Genomic DNA, 21,386 nt, shown 5'->3' with positions numbered 1-21,386 from the left:
TCTGTGGGCTGTCACTCAGGCAGACAGGAGTGGATCAGAGGCATGGTGGAGATAAGAGGAGTAGATGACGACGGTGATGCGGCAGGTATAGGAGACCCGAAAGTGGGATGAGAAGTTTGGGGTGGTGAAGCTCCCAGCCTGACCTCCTTAACAATCCTGATTCATCTAGAGTCTTTCCACCCAGATCTAATTCCACTTGTCATTCCTCTGTCATTTAAAGGAATTAAGAACGCAAAATGTGTGATATTGGGGGGGTCAGATAAATACAATGGAGGAGAATTTCCTGCTTTGTTGTTTCATAAAATTTTCCTTCGATTTTCAATACAGAGCTTTGGGGAGTACCGTGAGGGAACACACTCTGGAACCATACCAGCAAACAGAGGTCCTGAATCAGAATCCTCCGTGACCTTCAGAAAAATCTGTCAAAAAAGGAAAAAGAGAACATTTGGTTTAGGTATTCCATTCTCAGAAAAAAATCTAACCCTAGCTCAGTTTTGTTGGGTATTATTCCTAATGGAAGGAAAATACGTTGTGATTTATCTAAGAACACAGTCTTCTGGCAATATAAAAGTGTATGCACACAGGGTCCTCAGCCACGTGAAATCTGTTTCTGTATGGACAGAGGCATGAGGGGGTGAGCCAAAAATGAAACTAGCTGCTGTACCTGGGTGGGGAGTTACAGCTTTGGGCCCTTATGAAACATCCTCCTAGTATTTGACTTCTGCAAAGAAGCTCCTTTTCTGCTACCTGATGGAAACCAGCTGGGATCTCTGGCTTACCTCTTCCAGGGGAGTGTCAGAAATTCCAAAACTGCTGAGCCCCAGGTCGGCTAGTGTGTCCTCTAGCTCTCTGAAAAGGCTGGCATATGCTCTCTGCTTGAAATTCTTATTTGGAAGAAGGAAGATAAGTTCTTGACCAATGCATTCCACCAGCTTTGCCTCTGGAACATGGTGTTGTATCACATCCATCAGCTCATTCACATCTCCTATGACAAAAAAAAAAAAAAAAAATTTAAAAAAGAGAGAGAGAGAGACTGACATCAACTCTGTCCTCCAGAACTGAACCTGGGAGACTCTGAGTTTGCTCACATCCCCTACTTTCTTCCACTTCCCATTTGAGGAAGGGGCATTTCATTCCTCAGGGGTGACTCCTGCAGAGGACTAATGCTGCCTCCCATCTGTTTTGGCTTAATTGGCCCTGTGAAGGGCACTGAGAGGGAGAGGGAAAGGGAAGCCACAGCACTCCCCACTAACCAGTCGGGGAAACTTGGGGAGGTCATGCAATGCTCCTCTGCTAGTTTTCTCCTTTGTGCAATCAAATGTTCTGTCCCTTGCAAACTATGTAACATCAAGCAGTTGTTTTTATTTTTTTTAAATCTATTCAAAGGGGAAAATAGTGGCACCCACTAGCTTTACTCTTATTTATTATTTATGAGGACTGGATGAGTTCATACCCACACAGCACTTAGAATAACATGTCTGGTGCCTAGGTAAATATTAGCTGCTACCCTAATCATGAACATCATCTCTAGTAAGAAAGTTCTTATCATTATTGTTGCTCATTTTTATTCAACACAGGCTTGAAGGTTAAGTCAAAGTTGCTTTCATTTTCCTTGTCTGGCCCAAGCTGTAAGTGACTTTCCTGAGACGCATACCTGGGACTGGTGCCTAAGTTGGAGAAGAACTCGCCTTCCTAAATCACACACCAGTGCTTGGTCTAATTCTTCGAAGGAATAAGCCATTTCCTTTGAGACTGCACCTGCCTGTTCCAACTAACAAACTAACCAACCTTAACACCCTGATCCAGGAAACGATGAAGGGAAGCAGGAAGCTGTGGCGTCAGACTGGGCTGGGGGGGATGGAGTGTGGGGTGTACAACGTGGGGCGTGAGGAAATGTCCAGTAACAAGTATTTACCTGACACAATCATAGTCAGAATTTTTATTTTTATGCACAAGCATGTATTACTTTGAAATTAAAAATCGAATTTAAAAATTTTAAAGCTTGGGGCGCCTGGGTGGCTCAGTGGATTAAGCCGCTGCCTTCGGCTCAGGTCGTGATCTCGGGGTCCTGGGATCGAGCCCCGCATCGGGCTCTCTGCTCCACGGGGAGCCTGCTTCCTCCTCTCTCTCTGCCTGCCTCTCTGCCTACTTGTGATCTCTCTGTCAAATAAATAAATAAAATCTTAAAAAAAAAAAAATTTTAAAGCTTGTATGTGAAGAGACAGTTCCCTATTATCTTGTGAAGCAGGTCAAAGGGAGAGGGATTCTAGGGACTCAGAACCCAGGTCTCGTGCATTTCTGCCAAGCAGTCCTCTCAATTAAGGCCACCTGGTGGGTTCTTTGCTTCCTTTGTTTTAAAAATGACCCATGTGGAGGGATTTCATGGCTTTCAATCCATGTCCTTCTGTCTAACTGGACTGGAAGGCTTGTTTTATGTCAGATTTACAGAGGACTCAATTGTCTTTAGCTCTGGGATGACTTCACACAGGGGCTGGAGGGCTCCTTGTGTGAGGAAGCAGCTTTGCCCTAAACAGCTCTCCAGGGGTCATGTGCATTGTTCTCTGAGGAAGGAAATCAAGCTGAAGCTGCTGGATTCCCAGGAATTGTGTCTTAGTCGTGTGTGTCAGCCTTCCAGAGGGAGTCCTGGAGGGCAGCAGGCTTGTAGTGCCTGGCAGGGAGGTCTACGTGTGTGCGTGGTGGACGGTTGTGTGAGAGGGAAAAGCCTTGCGAGGAACTAACTGGGGAGCAGAATGATCTTCTTTCTCTTATTTGGGGCATAATGACTTACTGTGTTCCTTCCTATGGTTCACGGCATCCCTCTTATAGTAAAATAAGTAAATAAATAAATAAATAAATAGACATTTGTTTAGAAATAAAGGAATATTTTAAAAAATTACTCTAGCCAGCAGGCCCTGTTTCCAACTTGATTTTGGTACATTACTGTATTGGTTTTTAATAACTATCCATGTCTTGAGCAAGATTCATCCTGGGAGGGGATTTCAGCGAGCAGGGAAAGACCACAGCAAGGCAGACTAGGGAAAAGACACAGAGCTGTCACCCTAAAAGGATGTGTTCCTGGGTGCCGCAGGTTCTGTCCATGCAAAGAGTGGGTAAGAGAGTGAATGTGATGCAGACCTGGGCATTTTCCCTCAAATTTCAAGCATGGTATATAAATAGTGTCTAGTTTTCCTCTTTCACCAGACTTCAGTTAGTAAATTCTCCAGATTTAGAAAAAAAAAAAATCATTCTAAATAGAGAACTCTGTATTTTCTTTGCGAAGCAGATAGTTCCTCCATCATCCCATCATCAACCTGGGTCAGTACACAGGTCTCGTTTTGCTCCTTTTTAGGGGTATGGGGTGTGTGGTCTTCCATTTGCAAAGACACCCCAGAGGTTGGATGGAAGTGGGCCTTCATGGAAGACAGCAAGAGTTGTTGGCAAGCACTCTGGGTCCCTGAGGTCAGATCCTGTGGGATGAGTGCTTCCAGCGAGAGCCTCTTCGGCATCTCCTGGAGGTGGCCCTGACGAGGTTTAATGCACCCTTACTCAAGAGAGAACTGTTAGTAAGTTGGGATACTGAGGGGAAAGTCAGGAGTGTAACAAGGATGTGTGACTTGGTGTCTACTCTATGAAGTCCGACTCTCTGGAAAAGTTCACTCTGAGAGCCGTAAGTCACCATGGCTTCGCCCAAGGGCCTCATCTGGGACCTACAGTAGCCCTTCTCCTCATACTTAAGTAATGCTGCTTGGAACCAGGGCAGAAGGACACAGGAAGGGAGGCTTAACCTGGGCCACGGAGGAGCAATGAACAAAGACTGGATTCATCAATTAAGGGAGGAGGCCCTTAGGCCCAGGGCTTTAAAGTCTCTTTGGGAATGGAAGAGAAGGTCAAAGGGAAAGATGAGCAACTTCATGACCATGGGCTTGAGAAATACACAGAGTGTTCTCTTTTCTCCCATTATGTTTGACAACAGGACACACCCAACCATATCAAGAGATGATCGCCAAACAAGAACCAAGACACAGCGTGCCCCGGGACCTACCGTCCAAGACTTGTTCCAGAGTAATCTCATCTACGTGGGCTGGACACCTGCTTGAGAAACAGCTGCAATTCCCCTACAACAGACAGGCGTCAGTCACTTGAACAACAGCATCTCCCTGAGGCCAAATGCCTTCCTCACCGCACCTCGTTTGTTTCTTGCTGCCAAAAGTGGTCAACAGATTTTGCCCCTCTCCCTCATATTTTAATATACTACTTCAGGTGAGCACTCTGAGGGTATGGCTATTTGATTTTATCCTGGTGAGTGTATGAGTCAGGCACAGAGAGTAACAGCACCTGAAAGGCACCCCTGGCTTATCATTATCTTACGACAGCTGTAGGCGGCCTGTGCAAGACGTTCTTCTCCTCTGACCCTGTGGATGCACACTGGCCTGTGGAAGTCTACCCAGGACAGGAAAACCTAGAGGCAGCCTGACCCTTATACTATGGGAGCCAGAGGCCTAGGTCATGCTACAAAGTAACCAGCCTGACCACTCCAACAGGAACAGTGCCTGGTCTCCAGGAGGCCAGAGGGCATTCATAATGCTTTCTCTCACTTATCGTCTCCACGTCCCTTAGAAGCGGAACTGATTAGTTTCCTTTACTGCATGCAAAGAAACCAACACTGACAAGCAATTAAGGAATTTGCCTGTGATGACACAGTCCTCCACCTTGCAGCTACCCAGACCCAAACCTGGTCTCCTGACAATGCTGAGAAGGTCTCTGCTAGTGGGTATTGTCTGGCTCTATCATTTTCAGATCATATAGTTCCCAAGAACGCCTTTCCTTGGCTTTCATTTCCCAGCGGACTTTGGGTTATTTAGGGAACATAAGCTTTGGAATGAAACACAGGAAGCTTCAGTAGCCACTCTTGGATTCCCAGCATGCCACCTTGCAGCCTGAGACATTTCTGTGGCTGCATGCCACATGAGTGTGCCGCGTTCTAGAGTACCATAATCTCAGCTTGTTTCATGTGGGGTAAAGCATCTCTGTAGGAGGGTTTGGAATATCCATTTCTCAAAATCTGCCAAGAGTTTCAGGAACAAGGAGGTTGATCCTGGCTGCTAGAGCCCGACTGGGGTAGAGATGCCAGGGATGACATCACTAAACCGTACATTTCTCCTGACCCAACACGGGCTCTTGCCCTGGGCACACACATACCTCATAGCCTGTTCTTTGGCTCTGGATGTTTTTCATCTTGCGCACCAGGGTTAAGTAGAAGCCCGTGCCGAAGCAGTTCTTCAGGAAGAGCGGGGTGCCCGAGCAGTAGAGCCTTCCCTGGGAAATGATGGCGATGCGGTCCCCAAGGAGGTCGGCCTCATCCATGTGGTGAGTGGACATGATGATGGTTCTGCCTGCAAAGGCAGAGGTCAGAGGATGACCAGACAGGCCCGGGCAGGATGTAGAACAGTCTTTCTGTGACATGGGCATGAAAACTCGAAGTGGACCAATAAAAAAGAGTATTCTGCAGCAAAGTCCAGAGTGCTAGAATAATAACGACAACAGCTAATATTTTCTAGCATCCTGCATGCTGTCAAGCACTGTCACGTCACATACAGTACCTCTTCTGACTTCGGACCTGCTTCCAATAAATCACTGTGTAGGGGACATATTTATTACAGTCAGCATCTATTGAGTGCCATACGTATATACTCTCTGGATCATTATGCACTGCACTTACAGTCTTTGCAAAGAACACACACATACTTTGAAACCAATGGGCAATGTCCTTAGAAGAAAACAGGAATGAGGATGCCAGGATGGCAAACTGTGGGATTGAGCCATGCTTTCATGTTCGCAGGCCCTCTGAGCTCTGCCTGCCATCTTTCTGGACCTGCCCCCTCCGGTTAGAAGGTGCTGGGAAAGAGGGAAGCATGGCCCACTCTGAGACACTGCTATCTGCTGTAGTCTTCTGGAACACTGGACATGTGCATGCCATCCTCACACCTGGTCCTGACTGACCTTCTGACAGCCACAGAGTTTCCTGGGATGTCTGCATGTGACTTGCACCTTTTAAGTCAAAGAGGAGTTTCACCTAGAGCTGCATACCTTGCTCCAGACAGAGGGGCTGCAGGTTGAGAGAACATTTTAGAATATTTGGGGATGTAGGCTGCTCCATCAGTGACTTCCTGTCTCTATTGGTGTAAACATTTCAGGAGGCTTCCACTGGGACTCTGGCTCACTCAGGTCACTGGCCGCACCCCGTCAGAGTATTGTCATGGCTGTTAAGTATGCTCAGGTGCAAAGCACCATGGTGAGAGCCAGGGTCACAGACAAAGGCACCAGGGCACCGAGCAGTGGCCATTACCTGAGCGATACTTCAAGAGCAGGTCCCAAATTGAGCGTCGCGAGTAGGGGTCCACTCCAGAGGTGGGTTCATCCAGAATGACAACCTTGGCACCTCCCACAAAGGCAATGGCAACAGACAGCTTCCTCTGCATGCCGCCTAGAGTTTGGCATAAGGCAACAGGGTCACAAGGGCTGTGGAGGACAGTAGGAGAAAGGCCCAGGGCTGGTGGCATAAGGGGGGACCGTGCCTTATATCTGGCAGCAGCTTGATGCTGCCTCCTTAGATGTTTATACAGTGTTCAAAACCTAGTGGTGTGCAGGCCTCTTTTAATGCAGAAAAGGCAAGAAATGCAGAAGTGCAAGAACAGATAAGACCATTTAAAGGCTAGTCTCACATTTTAGTTCAAACCCACGAACATCAGAACAAATACAGCCTAGGCTGCTACAAGATAGGGGGGTTCCGTGAGGGAAATGATCCAGAGGTGGGTTCCTCTAAGGTGCACAGAGTAACTTTAGAGAAGTGCTCCTGCTCTTAGAAGGTTTCTTAGAAGCCTCCCCTTCTGTTGGTGTCCTGGAAGACAATGGATTTGCCATCCGTAGCCCTCTCTTTTTCCAATACCAAGCACCTGATAGATCCTGAGCTTCTTCGTTCCTCTTGTGGTGGAGGCCTGTGTCCTCCAACATGGCTTCCATCTCCAGCTGGGCCTCCTCCCAAGACTTCCCTTTCAGCTGGGCATAGAACAGGATGTGTTCAGCCACTGTGAGGCTAGGGGACAGGGCAGTGAGAGAGGCAATGGGTTCAGCAGTTCCACCTCTAATGATTCACCTTACAGGAATAATTAAGGATGAGCACAAAGTTTTAGCAGTGAAGATGTTCATTGTGGTGTTGTTAATAATAAAAAACAAGGGGCACCTGGGGGGCTCAGTGGGTTAAAGCCTCTGCCTGCAGCTTAGGTCATGATCTCAAGGTCCTGGGATCAAGTCCCACATCGGGCTCTCTGCTCGTTGGGGAGCCTGCTTCCCCCTCTCTCTGCCTGCCTCTCTGTCTACTTGTGATCTCTCTCTCTCTCTGTCAAATAAATAAAATATTTTTAAAAAATGGCTGATTACAAAATTGTATGCAGAGTTTTACTCTCCTTTATACTGTTAAATAAAATATGTATACATGCATAGGAGAAAATTCTGAAAAATCATATACCGAGGTGTGAACCATGGTTATCTCTGGATGGTGAAATGACAGGTGACTTCTATTTTCTTCTTTTAATCTGTATTTCCTCCCTTCCTTTCTTTTCTTTTCTTTCTTCCCTATTTTTTTTTTTTTTTAAAGATTTCTATCCATTTGTTTGACAGAGACAGAGACAGTGAGAGAGGGAACACGAACAGGGGGAGTGGGAGAGGGAGCAGAGGCCTCCCGCTGAGCAGGGAGCCTGATGCAGGGCTCAATTCTAGAACTCCAGGATCATGACCAGAGCCAAAGGCAGATGCTTAATTGACGGAGCCACCCAGGCGCCCCATATATCACCTTTTAAATAATAAATAAAAGTTTGGGGGGAAAGGCAACTGAAAAGCCTCCTGAAAAGTCAGTTTTTAGTGCCTGGCTTAAGAGAGAAAAAGGAACAACAGTCTCCTCTCTTGGTCCCTGAGAAGGAGTATTTCAGGGTAAGTGAGGGGCACCTGTCAGAGAGTGGGGGTGGGGGGTGAGCATTACTCTTCTGAGGGGGTGGACCTCCACTCCCAGTGCCAGAGGCATAGTCTGACTTTCTGAAGGACACCTCTCATAGCAAGCAGGACCAAGGACCTTGAACAGGGGGAAAGCAAACAGGAATACTGCCTCCTGGCCCCCATACTGGCATCCTTGAGCTCAGGCCTAGAGAACATGTGTGTTGGTGGGGGGCAGGGTGGGAATAAGGAATGGAGAGGGTCTCAGTTCCTGTTCTACTTACTGGTGGAACAGGATGTTGTGCTGCGGACACATGCCAAGACTCTGCCGGACTTCATCCAGGCTGGTTTCAATGTCCTTTCCCCCGATGAGCACTGTCCCTGATGTTGGTGGCAACAGACCCGTCAGGATTGACCTGCCAAATGCAGGAGTCAGTGGCAGAAAAGATGACCTTTAGAAGCCCCAGACTGCAGTTGTTGAGGACTCTCACAGTGACTTCTGCCTTGACTCTCAGTTGAACCCAAACCACGATCAGCTGTGGGGACCCACAATTTCCCAGACAGGCCTTAGAAGCAGTGTGCATATCCAGCCTCTATTGCGGATGTCCACGTCTGCCCTCTCTGCTTCTATTTAATTCCTAGGGCCCCGGGCAGGCCCTGATGGGTCCTCAGGGTTCCCAGCAGCCCAACATTCGCTACAGAACAACCCCGTCCGGCTCAGTAATCACAGCCTGGTGCTGTAGGGCTCAATGGAAGGTGTGCAGAGCATAGGTCAGTACGGTGCCTCGTATCATGATTACGGAGCATAGGGGAGGGTCTTAATGACAGCTCAGTCCTTCAATACGTATTTGTTGATGAAGTGATTGAAGGCAGGCAGAGGAATTACCACCAACAATATCATTTCTGGATTCAAAACAAAAAGCTCCATATCCACTTTGGCCTTTTTTTTTTTTTTTTTTTGTAAAATGGGAAATAATGGTGCCCATACCTCATGGATTTGTTGTGAGGGTTAAATGAGTTTATACTTGTAAAGCACTTAGAACCGTGCCAGCATAAAGTAAAACTCAAAAGTGTTAGGACTGTTCTTACTGAACAGTGTGTTTCACGCCCGAGGGGAAGTGGCATTTGAGCAGCTGAGGCAGTACTGTGTTCGTCAGGAGAAGCCCGAGGTCTTGGGTGGTGCTCTAGGCCTTCTGATGGTATCAGTCAACAAGGTGAGCAGTCAGTTGGATTTAGGGCTGCCTGGCCCAGCCAGCTCCCTCCCTGAGTTCAGATACAATCTCAGGTTACCTGAACTTGTACTTAGAAGCTGAAATCTCTGTTGATCAACCGCTAGAGGGAAACAGAACCAAATGTGATGGCACCAGCCCCACATTCCATTCACACTGAACCTCCCTCAGAGAACATTCCAACGTAGGGTGTATACTGCTGTTCCTTCCTGGCGCTCTGGAAGAGGTCATAGGACTTGAAGACCTGTAACACAGGATTTCCCTGCCCCTTGAGAGGACTGCCTCTGACGCTCCTTAGGACACCTTAGCTAGCCATGTTCTCCTTCTCAGCAGATGGCGCTCTGGTCCCTTAAAAAGCTAGGGGAGCTTCCAGACTTTTCTGCGCAGAGCTTGCGCCTTCGCTGAACTTTATCTTCAGTTGCTCAGTGTTACCTCACAGGCCCCTCTATCCAGCACACCCTTTTTACTTTCTCCAAAGCAGGTAGGTAAAGAATCCTCTTTGAAAATAAGTAGTCCTCTATGGACCAAGGGCATGAGATGGTGATGGCCATGACTTTAGCACCATCACTGATGGTGGTAACTCTGGAGAGGGTGGGATGCGCGGACAGGCTTACAGCTGCCTTTTTCAGATAGCTGAAAAAACCCGCCTCTTGTCCTCAAGTCGATGACCCCAGAAAGTCAGTTCAACGCTCTAGATGCCCACTTTCCCAGCACATAAAGGGGGCAGTAAACTCTCACTTCAACTCCCTCTCCCACTTCTTGTGGGGATCAAATAAAACAGCGTACATGAATGAGCTCTGAACACTGCAGAGTGCTTTACACATTCTTCAGACACAAATACGTAGTACACTTTTGTCACTAACACTCGATGGGAAAGAGTAGACTGCAGCTAATGAGGCCGAACAGAGCCAGAAAATGATAGGACAGAAGAGCAATCCAGGCTCTTTGCCCGAAAACTCACAAGGTGGTGGTCTTTCCTGCTCCATTGTGACCTAAGAACGCTGTGATCTGGTTCTCATAGAAGGTGAGGTTAAGACGGTCCACAGCTGGTCTGCTGTAGGTATCAAAAATCTTCACCAGATTTTTCACACATACCCCAGGAACCAAGCCTGGAAGTTCACGTTCGAAGAAGGAATCTTGGAGGAAAAAAATGAACATGATGTAAATATAATGCTTTAATGTACACATCCCTCAAGGCTCGATTTCCAGACCACTGTCTTTTGGCCCCATGACTTTAGGTGGGACCTTTGTAAGGATGACTACAAAATAATCATGGTAATAATAGTACCTAACATTTATTCAGCAGTTACTATGTGCCAGGCATTAAGTGCTTCATATGGATTACCTCATTTAACCCTTATAGGAGCTCTATGGGGATAGATGTTATTATGCCCACCTTTATAGATGGGGAAACCTAAAGCACAGAGACATCAAATATCCAATCAAGGTCACACAGCTCATGAATGGTACAGCTGGAATTTGAACCCAGAGTGCACTCACCATATATACAGAGAGTTAGCCTGAAGCTCAATCTTCAGCCCAGGCTGTCATTTCCAACAGTCTGTAGGGTATATCCTCATGGGCTTCTGGTAGCAGCTCAAGCTCCTTATCTTCCTCCCAAAACAACTTTCCCTCAGACTCTCCCATGTTCATTCCTGTAACTGTTCTTCTCCTGGTCACCTTGGCTCAAGCTTTTGTGTTAATTTTGTCTAAAGGGGACTTCCTGCTCCTTAGAACTTGAGAGTTTCTCAGTTACTGAGTAGGATGGTCCACTCTTTCTCATCACTGTCCCTCAAATTCCAAACCTCCTAGTCATCCATGCCTTTCCAGTACAGACCCTCATGATCGTGCTGTCTACTTCTCCCAACTTCCAGTCCCCCTCTGCTTGAGTATCCCTGTACAGTACCACTTACTTTGTTCACATTGTAGCTCTGTAACATTGACTTCCTTGCAAAACAACATCCTTCTCCTATGTGTGCCTTCTGGTCTTTCCTGTAACTAAGATGGGATCAGCCCTCTGATTTTGGTCTTGGAATTCCACTCTGGGAAGAAGGCCATCCCAGAGGCCCTATTGACTGCAGATCAGCTCTCCAAGGAGCCAGAGGTCACTGAACTCAGCTTTGTGAAATGGCACCAGGTTGGCCCAGAGGCCTGGAGACAGGGCCTTCTCACACAGTGGTAGGCAAAGTCCAAAGGAGAGGACAGCAAGGGCATTTTAGCATTTACAGAGAAGTACACATGCTTAGGGAAGGAAGAACATGGGGAGATATACAGAACTGGTCTAGGAGAGAAGATAAGGAAGGCAAAGCCAGGGAACACATGCAGACCTAATCCATCACTTCAGGAATTATTAGGTAACTTCCACAGTCAGGAAAGGCTTTTGATGGTTTGAATGAATGGATTTGTAGATTTGTAAACCGCGAGTGAAGTGTAGTCAGCTCCCCTAGACTCCTTCCTCCTCTGCACAGAAGCATTTATTTTTGTCTTTCCTTATAGCTCATATCCGCTTGAAGTCCCAGTGACCCAAGTTATTGTTCTTGCTAAATCCTCGGAAGTCAGCACATTTGTGCAACTCACTCGGGACTTGCCTAACAAGGGCACAAACACACCACATACTTGGGATTTGCTTTCTCCAGGAAATATGCGTTAATGTCTGGCTGGACCATTCATTCCCCACACGTGCGGCTCGGCCCTTGAGAAGCTAGCAGGTTTAACTCCTGTCAACAGAGTCAGTTTCCTGGGGTCCACGGTACCCCAGTCATGAAGTGTATTGCTCCATCCTTTACAGTACTCTGCACCTCCTCCTTGCCTCTGCTCTGTGTTCTTTACTGAGGGTTTTTTGTTTGTTTGTTTTACCATTTATTCCTCCTGGGTGTTCCGGATCCTCCATTTCCTCTGTTATGGGTTCCGTCTTTTCCAGGGCCCTTTCTTCTCTGGTTGAACACGCTGCACCAACCAGAAGCCACTGTTACTCTTGGTGAGAGTTAACAATCAGTAAAAGCAGGAAAAGGAGGGGAGAAGGGAAGGGTGGCAGAGTTTCTTACCACAGCTGGAAAGCACAGTTCCCTCAAAAGGCCAAGTCAGGGGCGCCTGGGTGGCTCAGCGGGTTGAGCCGCTGCCTTCGGCTCAGGTCATGATCTCAGGGGTCCTGGGATCGAGTCCCACATCAGGCTCTCTGCTCGGCAGAGAGCCTGCTTCCCCCTCTCTCTCTGCCTGCCTCTCTGTCTACTTGTGATCTCTCTCTCTTTCGCTGTCAAATAAATAAATAAAATCTTTAATAAAAAAAATAATAAATAAATAAATAAATAAATAAAATCTAAAAAAAAAAGGCCAAGTCAGCATTCCGGGGAACCAGACACAAACCTGGTCCTGCTGCCCACTGACCTGTGGGCCTGTAAAGTCCTGAAAATGGCTGCCGGTTCCTCCTGGCTGGCTGGCTTGTCAAGCTTTGCTGAGCCCAGATGGAGTTTTTAAACAGGTGTTTCACCTCATCCTCTTGTGCCAGCAAAGGTCCACAATGTCAGAAATTATAATTTAAAAAAATATTCACAAAACCAGGACTGAGTTTGCAATGGGTTAATTTTCTTTACCTCACCAACAGTACTTCTTGCAATTAAAAAAACATGTCAAAGTCATGGTGCCCCTTGAGAAAAAAATCTCATTCAAGGTGATGTGATGGATGGCCAGCTTAAATTACTGACTGAGACAAAATTTACCTGAGCGTTTTTATGGGCACTCAAGTTTTTTGTGACTAACACCAGAATTGAGCCTGGTTGAGGTATAGGCTTATATAAATTGTCAAGTGCGGTGTAAACACACCACCCATACACACACACACACTCACACACTCTCTCTCATACTGACACATACACACACACTCTCTCACACACATCAGATGCCCACACACACAGGTTGTTTTTTTGTTGTTGTTTGTTTGTTTTTTAAATAAACTTCGCATTTGGTTTAAAAGAACATCAGGACATCCTGGAAGGGGAAGAGAAGCGGAGGAGGGAGCCAGCAAGAGAAGAAAGCAGGGGCTGGAGGAAACCACTGTCACCACGTATCTAAAGGCTCTGGCCTCCAGAGCGCAGATGTGGGCAGGGGGAGTTTTTTAATGAAGCAGCACACCAGGGCCTCCCTCACCCCTGGCTGCCCTCTGTAGATCTGCAGGCTGAAGGTGGAGCAGCGAGGAATGGGCCTCGTGGTCAGGGACCTGCCACGTCCAGCACTTCTATTTCTGCCTCCTGAAGGATTTTCAACTCTACTGCCCACAACGCCTTTGATCACTTTACAAGCTCTCTTACTGCATGGACATGCAACAAAATAGCAGGGGAAAATATTCTACATAGTTTAGTCACGGGATGAGTTCCTTGCCAGGAAATATGTTTCCCAGTTTCAGGTTTTCGTCCCAAATGAGCAGCAGGAACATGGGCAAGACACTCATCCTCTTGGGCTCCATTTCTTTGTATGCGAGAGGAGGGGGTTAGGTGAGGAAACTCAGTTGCTTTCTGATTTTATTTATTTTTTTAGAAAGAGAGAGCACATGTGCATGCCAGTGTTGGGGGAAGGGCTGGGGGACAGAGGGAGAGGGAGAGAGAGAATCTAAAGCAGGCTCCATGCTCAATGTGGAGCCTGATACAGCATTCCATCTCAGGACTGTTGAGATCACGACCTGAGCCCCAAAACTAAGAGTCAGACACCTAACCCACTGAGCCACCCAGGTGCCCCTCTTTTTTGGTTTTAGAGAGATTTAAGAATCTATTTCAGTCTAGCCTGTGAGGAAGGAGAAAAATATTTGGCTTCTGTTGGCAAAAATATATGTGATTCATTTTTGAAAGAGCAAATTTGACTTAAGAATTTCTCTTTTGAGAGGCAGATTATCTGCTGAGATTATGGGGGGGGGAATGTCCACAAGTCCTGATATTCATTGAAATTAGAAATATTCCAAAAACATATTCCCCTGTTGAAAATCCCCATTGGATTATAACCTTACTGTAGTTGAAATTTTAAAAGTTCATAGACACGACAGACAAACCAACATAATGGAAAAATACTGAGCTGTCAAAGAGCTATTTGTTTGAACCATAAATACAAAACAAAGCAAAACAAACTTCCGAAGCCTTTTAAAGGCCCTAGGCTAACTCCCTAGAGAAAACAAACCTCTATCTTAGTGCTTAAAGGATAAATCCTGGCTCAGATCCAAAAATACAAAGTAAAGGGTAGATAGGTGAGGAAGAAACAGATTGGAAAGTATTTCCTTTGCTTCCAGAAACTCCCAGCTCCAAGGAAGTCCCCAGCTCTCAGGTCAGGAATTTCTTGCTTGCTCATACATCTATAGAGTCTATAGAGCTTCTAGAGCTCTCCCTGGGCCTCCTGTCCTGTTTAATAGGAAAGGTAAATTTTATCTAAGAAGGGTTCTGGGCAAATGCCCCTTGGCCCTCTTCCCCAATCACAAAATAAGATGAATTTTAGGAGATTCTAGGAGTGCTTTCCTTGAAGGTCATAGCTCTGCCCCAGCCTCTGGATGGGCCTTCACCTTAGGAGAACGAATTAATTGAAAAGGAATAAAAAAACAGGAGAGGAGGCATAAGAAGACCAGTGCAAAGGTTCTTCCGTGATTCTGCGGATCTGTATGTTTTAAATTGAGGAGTTGCAAAAGTCATTTACACCCTAAAGTGGTATGGCCTTCTTTCACAAGGGAAATTTCATCCATTGGGCACAAGCTGTATGGGAAACAAGGGTTTATCAGGGCTCAGCCATTTACCCTGACCTAGTGACTCACAGAAGGTGGGTTCCCAGAGGCTATGATGCTGTACCACAGTGGCAGGAACCACACACTTGATATCAGGAGCCCCCTCTACAGCCCACACATATCCAGGACATAGCCAAAGGAGCTAGTTTCAAACACTAAAGGTTTTGGGAGGGAGGCCTTGTTTTTAATTGAAAAATTTTAAATAACTTACCTTCACCGCCAAGCCAATAGGACTCTTGTAGAAGGAAGTACCAAGGAAGTGGGGTTCCATAGTCTCCTAGAAATGACAGGGAAATAGGGAAATAAGGAAAAAGCTTTGGTAGTCCTACTACAGCTCTACAAAATCAAGAATTTTTCTATTTGGACTTTGGAGTATAGCTATAGATATCCATAGTTCATAAGCATTACATAGCTATCCATGGGCTATGACACAAAGACTACTCCTTCCAACATGTTTTAATTTAAAAGTCACTCTTTTGGGGTGCAACAGCTTTCAAAAAAACATTTTATTAAAGAATTCAGGGGCGCCTGGGTGGCTCAATGAGTTGGGCCACTGCCTTCGGCTTGGGTCATGATGCCGGGGTCCTAGGATCGAGCCCCGCATCAGGCTCTCTACTCAGCGGGGAGCCTGCTTCCCCCTTCCTCTTTCTCTGCCTGCCTCTCTGCCTACTTGTGATCTCTCTCTCTGTCAAATAAATAAAATCTTTAAAAAAATAAAAATAAAAAAATAAAGAATTTAGTCATGCCCTTTCTCAACAATTACCAGATAATAATGATGATGATGATTTTCACTAACATTTGTTGGATGCTCTTTCCATGGCAAGCATTATACTGTAAGCACGTCTCACGAGTTAAAAATTTAATCCTCAAAACAACCCTAAGAGATAGGTAGTAGTATTCTTGTGCATAAGGAATCAGAGGCACATTGACTTTGAGTCATCTGCCCAAGGTCACAGCTAATTAAAGGTACTGGAATGGGTAATCTCGTTCTAATATTCCTGATCTTGACCACCCCATTCTGCTGGATCCCAAGGAAAAGACTCCCAAACTTCTTGTCGAGCTCTCTTAGCAGATTTTGCTCCCTATAAAAATGTTAATTTTGTGAGAACACATGAACACACTATCTTTGCTTATTTAGTATTATCCCATGTTCCATGGCCACTAGACTGTCAGACTTTCAAGGACAGGTTTGGGTCTTTTCATCCCTTTTTCCCCCAAAACTAGTGCTAAGCCTCAATACAGGTTCTGCTCAGTAAATGGTTACTGGACAAATTAAAGCTTTAGCTTGGCTAAAATAAAGCTCTTGAATTATAGACAAATTGCATTTTCAATCCAACTGATTTTCACTTATTATATCTCCTTCTAGTGGCATAGTAAGATAGAAAAGCTGATGGAGGGCAAGGTCAAATGTATTGCTCAAAATCAGCATTATGGGTTGAATTGTGCGCCCCGCCCCCCCAATCCTCAAAAAGATATGTTGAGGCCCATGGAAGAACGCAAAATAATACGTGGTCTTGTCCCCAGTTCCCAGCACACAGCTTATAAAACCCCTGGGATTCCCTGAGCGATGGGAATGTCTTTTGTTGTTCACAAGGAGCTGAGCCCCTTTCTCAACCATACCTGAGTTTATGTTAATGAGGTGACTCAGGGGAGGGTTCCTAGATAGCTTCAGGATGGGGCTGGTCACCAGAGAGACCAGACCTGGGAAAGAGGACAGAAACTTTCAGCCCCACCCTCCATCTTGAGGGAGGAGAATGGGGCTGGAGAATGAGTCATAAAAACTCTGGAATGAGATTCAGAGAGCTTCCAGGTTGCTGAGCACATCGAGGTCCTGGGAGGCTAGTGCACTTGAAAGCTCCAGGCACCACCCCTCCTACCTCTCCCTTTATGCATCTCTTCCATTTGGCTGCTCCTGAGCTGTATTCTTTATTATAAGCTGTAACTGCAGGTAGACTACTTTCCTGAGTTCTGTGAGTCGTTCTAGTGAATTACTAAATCAGGGGGGTGGTGGCTGTGAGAACTCCTGAATTTGTAGTCAGTCTGACAAAAGCATGGGTAGCCTGGGCACTGTATTTGCATCTGGCCCCTGAAGTGGGAACGGTCTTGTAGGACTGAATCTTTCTGTGGGGTCTGTGCTAATTCTGAGGGGTTACTGAATGGGGTAGAACTGAATTGATTGTTGGAATCCTGGTTGCCATTAGAGAAATAGCTGATGTTGGAGGGGGGAGGGAATGACACATTTGGTATCAGAAAAAAAAGACACAAGAGTCCTAACGCTTGGCCTTGTTTGAAAATAGTTATTGCTAATGTGCTTAGTTGAGATTGAGTCACTCCACACTACATGGGAGGCTAATCCAATCTGACCGGGTGTTCTTTTTTTTTTTTAAAGATTTTATTTATTTATTTGACAGAGAGAGATCATAAGTAGACAGAGAGGCAGGCAGAGAGAGAGAGAGAGGGAAGCAGGCTCCCTGCTGAGCAGAGAGCCCCATGCGGGACTCGATCCCAGGACCCTGAGATCATGACCTGAGCCAAAGGCAGCAGCTTAACCCACTGAGCCACCCAGGCGCCCCTGACCGGGTGTTCTTATAGAAAGATGCTTGTGTGCAGACAGACATACATGCACAGGGAGAACACCGGGTGAAGACAGAGCTTGTTGAAAAACCACCGGAAGCTGAAAGAGGCAGGGAGGGCTCCTTCCCCTGCAGATTCCAGAGAGAGCATGACCCTGCCAACACCTTGATTTTCTAGTTATAGCCTCTAGAACTGTGAGACACCCCTCCCCCCAAAAAGTGGTGTTTTAAGCTACCCAGTTTGTGGTGCTTTGTTATGGCAGCCCTAGCAAACTAATATAATCACATGGCTAGGATCCAAACCCTAGCCAGGCCTCCTGGCTCAGCCTAGCAATCTTTCGCCTATTCCAGAGTTGCTGCCTATATATTTCTCCCAAAAAAGGCTGCCTCAAGATGATGTGATTTCATCCCTCCCCAGGGACAGGACCCAGCCTCACCCTCCCCTGCCTGCTCCCAGCCACGGCTGCCACAGCACAAGGTGGCCGTTGGTTGACTTGGAGCCCACTCAGATGGAAGTGGGACTTCTCTAGCTACCAGGAAATACTAATCCAAAGGAAAATCCGATTTCTACAAAGCAAATATGAAACTGTGTGAACACCCAACTTTGATTCAGGAGTTGCTTTTCAACGCTGCAGATTAGTCAGGTATTTATTCAATGTCCACCAAAAGTCAGGCACTACTGTGGCATCAAGCCTGTAATATTAAACAAAACAGACCGGGCCTGCTCTCATGGGATAGAGAGTCAACATGCAAACAAGTAAAGATATGTCATGTCAGATAGTGATGTGGCAACCATAAAGTTGGGTAAGGGGGACATAAGCATTGAAGGACTGTGATTTATGTAGGGGTAGCTATTTAGATATTTGCAATCTGGAAAGATCCCAGTGATATGGTGACATCTGAACTTAGACCCGAACAAAAGTGAGGAAGTAAGCCTGCAGGTCTGGGGGGTGCAGAAACATGCTGCAGGCAGTGAGAACAGGTGCAAATGTCCTGAGGAGGAAATGCGCTGAGTGTATTGAAGAACAGTCAGTGAGGAGGTCGATGTGGCTGGGGCAGAGAACATGAGGGAGAAGGGAAAGACATGAAATGAGGAAGACAGTGAGTTGGCTGCTGATAATGAAGCATCTTATAGGCCAGGACTGGGACCCTGGGTTTTCCTCTGAGCAAGAGGAAAAGCCACCATAGGGATGCGAACAGAAGACAGATATCATCTGACCCAGCTTCGGAAAGGATCGCTGAACACAGTGTGGAAAACAGACTGGCAGGCAATGATTATAGAAGGGGGCTTGGACTGGGATGGTAGTGGAGGAGGTGGTGATAAGGTATCAGATTCTGGACCTATTTCTAAAGTAGAGACACTAGCACTCACCGATGGATTTTTGACTTAAGCTTAAGTTTCAAATGCTGGCTCTGAAGCCCCAAACTGAAAGAGCTTCGAAAGGATAAGATTTAAACTAGATGAAAGGTGGGGGAAGGCTGGGGATCTGAAGAACCCAATATCAATACCTTTACCCTATGGGAGTTGACCCTTACCTGGAAACACCTGGTCAAGGTACCAGGCAAGCAGGCCATATAGAGCAGCATCGAGGAGCATCATCTTCATGGACATCAGGAAACTGAATTCATCCCCTTCCATGGGACTTCTCCCAATGTTGCTCCACTGCAGCCCCAGGCCTTGCTCCTCAAAGCGAGCCAGGTACTCCGTGCCAAACCCAAATGCCACAGGAGACAGCAGGCTCTGCAGTGAGGCAAAGAGAGCACACTAGATGAGCGCTGGACTTTCACCCCACCCAACAGCACCCAGCTGTCCACAAAGTAGGTACGAGGGCCAAAAGAGTGGTTCAGCTTGTGTCCAGGTATAAAGATAATGCAGGGAGGGCATGAGGCAGTTTTCCCACAAGAAAGGGAATTCTGGAAATGTGCAGGGACCTCACACAATACTCACGAAGCCACCTCCCATCTGTTCAATGGAGTATAGTCGTGTAACAGGAAAAACAAACACCACAAAAGCACAACATACCAAAGGACCAAAGGTGCTCAGGTTCACCTTCCTACCATTTTCCCCTTCTTCCTACTTCTTTCTTGAGATCACACAGTTCTTGATAGATAGAACAGATAGATAGAGAGAACAAAGAAGATAACTTGAGCTATTTTGTGTGACTCCCATTAGAAGGGTCCACAAAGTTGTTAGTGTCCTAGGGTGCCAGGCAAGGGATGGTCCTATAACCTCCTAAGGTCTAAGAGTGAGGCCAGAAGAACCTCAGATTCCACTGATGTCATCTTTTCTCCTCTCCATACTGAGACCAATCTTTTCCTTAGGTTTTCGGTAGAGAGAACAAGTCAACTAAACAGGTAATGTGCAAAAGGAGTTTGAAGAGGAGGGTGCCCAGCCAAGTCTCCACCAGCACGGCAGAAAGAGCAATTGGCTATTTTCATTTCCTCTGCTCAGAGGTCTCTCTGAACTTTGTAGGACCCAGGGTGGCGTTCAAACTGTCTATAGAAGGAAGAGATTCCCCAGCTCTATATTCACAAAAGCCATTTTAAAAAGTCTCAGCTCAGCCCCGGTCCACACACTGCCAGAGCTATAGTTTTTCTTGGTGGATCCACACTCCCATGAAGCTAACTGTGGCCTCAAAGTACTGATATCTACCCAGGATATTAAGTTAGCCCAGTTCTGCCCATAGGCTGAGTCATAAGGATTTTTTGCTACCAGCCCATTGTGATCGTTTTAGAAAACTGGTGTTATAAATAGCAGCCATTGATTTCTTGTTTAACATGGGAAATAAAAGGCAGATGCCCTGGCAGCTCTGTAGCCAAATCAGTTTGGGTTATTAGAGCAGCTTATATCTTAGATATTTCCCACTAAGAAGCAGGTGGTAGTCTTTTCTTGACACCACTGCATAAAGCACTGTAGCGGGAAGTTCTGGAGGACAAGGAAAGCTGCACCCCAGAGAACCCCGAAGCCAGTTAAGCCTGGTTAATGAAGAGGGTGGAAATGGCCTATTTGAAACTGATTAGAGAAAAAGACAGTGATGTTAGTTTGAGAATTGTGAACCAAGATGTCTGTCTCTCAAACAATCAAAAGTCAATTTCTAGAGTCCTCTCCTGGCAAGAGGGCTTGGCTCCTAACTGGTTCATTTCTGTACTCCTTTCTGCATATAGTGGTACAGCGTGACAAAGACCCCCTGTAAACTACTAGATTCAGGTTTTTATGGAGAGAAACAAACTCTTTTAATGAATGGAAACATCTCTCTGCGCCAAACAGTTGGGGGACCGCTCCCTTCCCTCTGCATCTTCTCACATGCTGCAAAAAGAAAAGTGAGTGAAATGTCCCAGGCTGTTCCCCTCTTGTGGGAACACAAAGGACCTGTGAGTTAAACTGGTTTTTGATTGCTTCCCAGGGCAGACTCATCAGGCAGGTTTGGAAAGGAGGGGCTGCTGGGTAGCTCAGGATGAAGAGAGCCCCAACTTTTGCCCCTTATACCGAATGTCCCTTGGGCCCAAAAGGCAAAGTGGATCCCCATAAAGGGCAGGCCAGTTTTCCAGAATGACTATAGATGCCTTTGTGAAAACATTTCACATATTAGGAGCAAGCCTGAGGTCCCTCACCACAGCCATCTTGAGGTCAGCCGTCATCTGGTCCTGCCAGGCGAAGCAGAGAATGTGGGGCAGGTAGAGGGTGAAGTAGATGATGCCGCTGCAGGCTGCTGCCAGGCTGGCCCTGGAGAAGAAGGTGCTGAGCAGGAAGCACTGCATGATCGTAGCCGTGGAGAAAGCCAACAGGAATAGGAAGAGGATGAATGGATCACTGTAATGCAGGATCCTTCCATGCTGAAACCAAAG

General features: G+C 46.5%; 1 protein-coding gene across 1 annotated transcript in view; it reads right to left on the bottom strand.

Moving 5' to 3' along the window:
• ABCA4 (ATP binding cassette subfamily A member 4) overlaps nucleotides 1–21,386 on the bottom strand; it is a 126,047-nt gene that overhangs the window by 46,445 nt on the left and 58,216 nt on the right. Inside the window, exons 15-26 of the mRNA XM_046025848.1 lie at nucleotides 21,153–21,374; nucleotides 19,077–19,281; nucleotides 15,179–15,244; nucleotides 12,072–12,161; nucleotides 10,177–10,351; nucleotides 8,271–8,402; nucleotides 6,954–7,093; nucleotides 6,347–6,484; nucleotides 5,200–5,393; nucleotides 4,043–4,115; nucleotides 780–985; nucleotides 371–419 (exon numbers count right to left, since the gene is read on the bottom strand). Of these exons, the coding sequence (XP_045881804.1) occupies nucleotides 371–419; nucleotides 780–985; nucleotides 4,043–4,115; nucleotides 5,200–5,393; nucleotides 6,347–6,484; nucleotides 6,954–7,093; nucleotides 8,271–8,402; nucleotides 10,177–10,351; nucleotides 12,072–12,161; nucleotides 15,179–15,244; nucleotides 19,077–19,281; nucleotides 21,153–21,374 (1,690 nt within the window). The remainder of the gene's footprint in view (nucleotides 1–370; nucleotides 420–779; nucleotides 986–4,042; nucleotides 4,116–5,199; nucleotides 5,394–6,346; nucleotides 6,485–6,953; nucleotides 7,094–8,270; nucleotides 8,403–10,176; nucleotides 10,352–12,071; nucleotides 12,162–15,178; nucleotides 15,245–19,076; nucleotides 19,282–21,152; nucleotides 21,375–21,386) is intronic.

The sequence above is a fragment of the Meles meles genome, chromosome 1 (assembly GCF_922984935.1).
Source record: "Meles meles chromosome 1, mMelMel3.1 paternal haplotype, whole genome shotgun sequence".
NCBI classification, from domain to species: domain Eukaryota; kingdom Metazoa; phylum Chordata; class Mammalia; order Carnivora; family Mustelidae; genus Meles; species Meles meles.
This window is presented reverse-complemented; position numbering and strand designations above follow the sequence as displayed.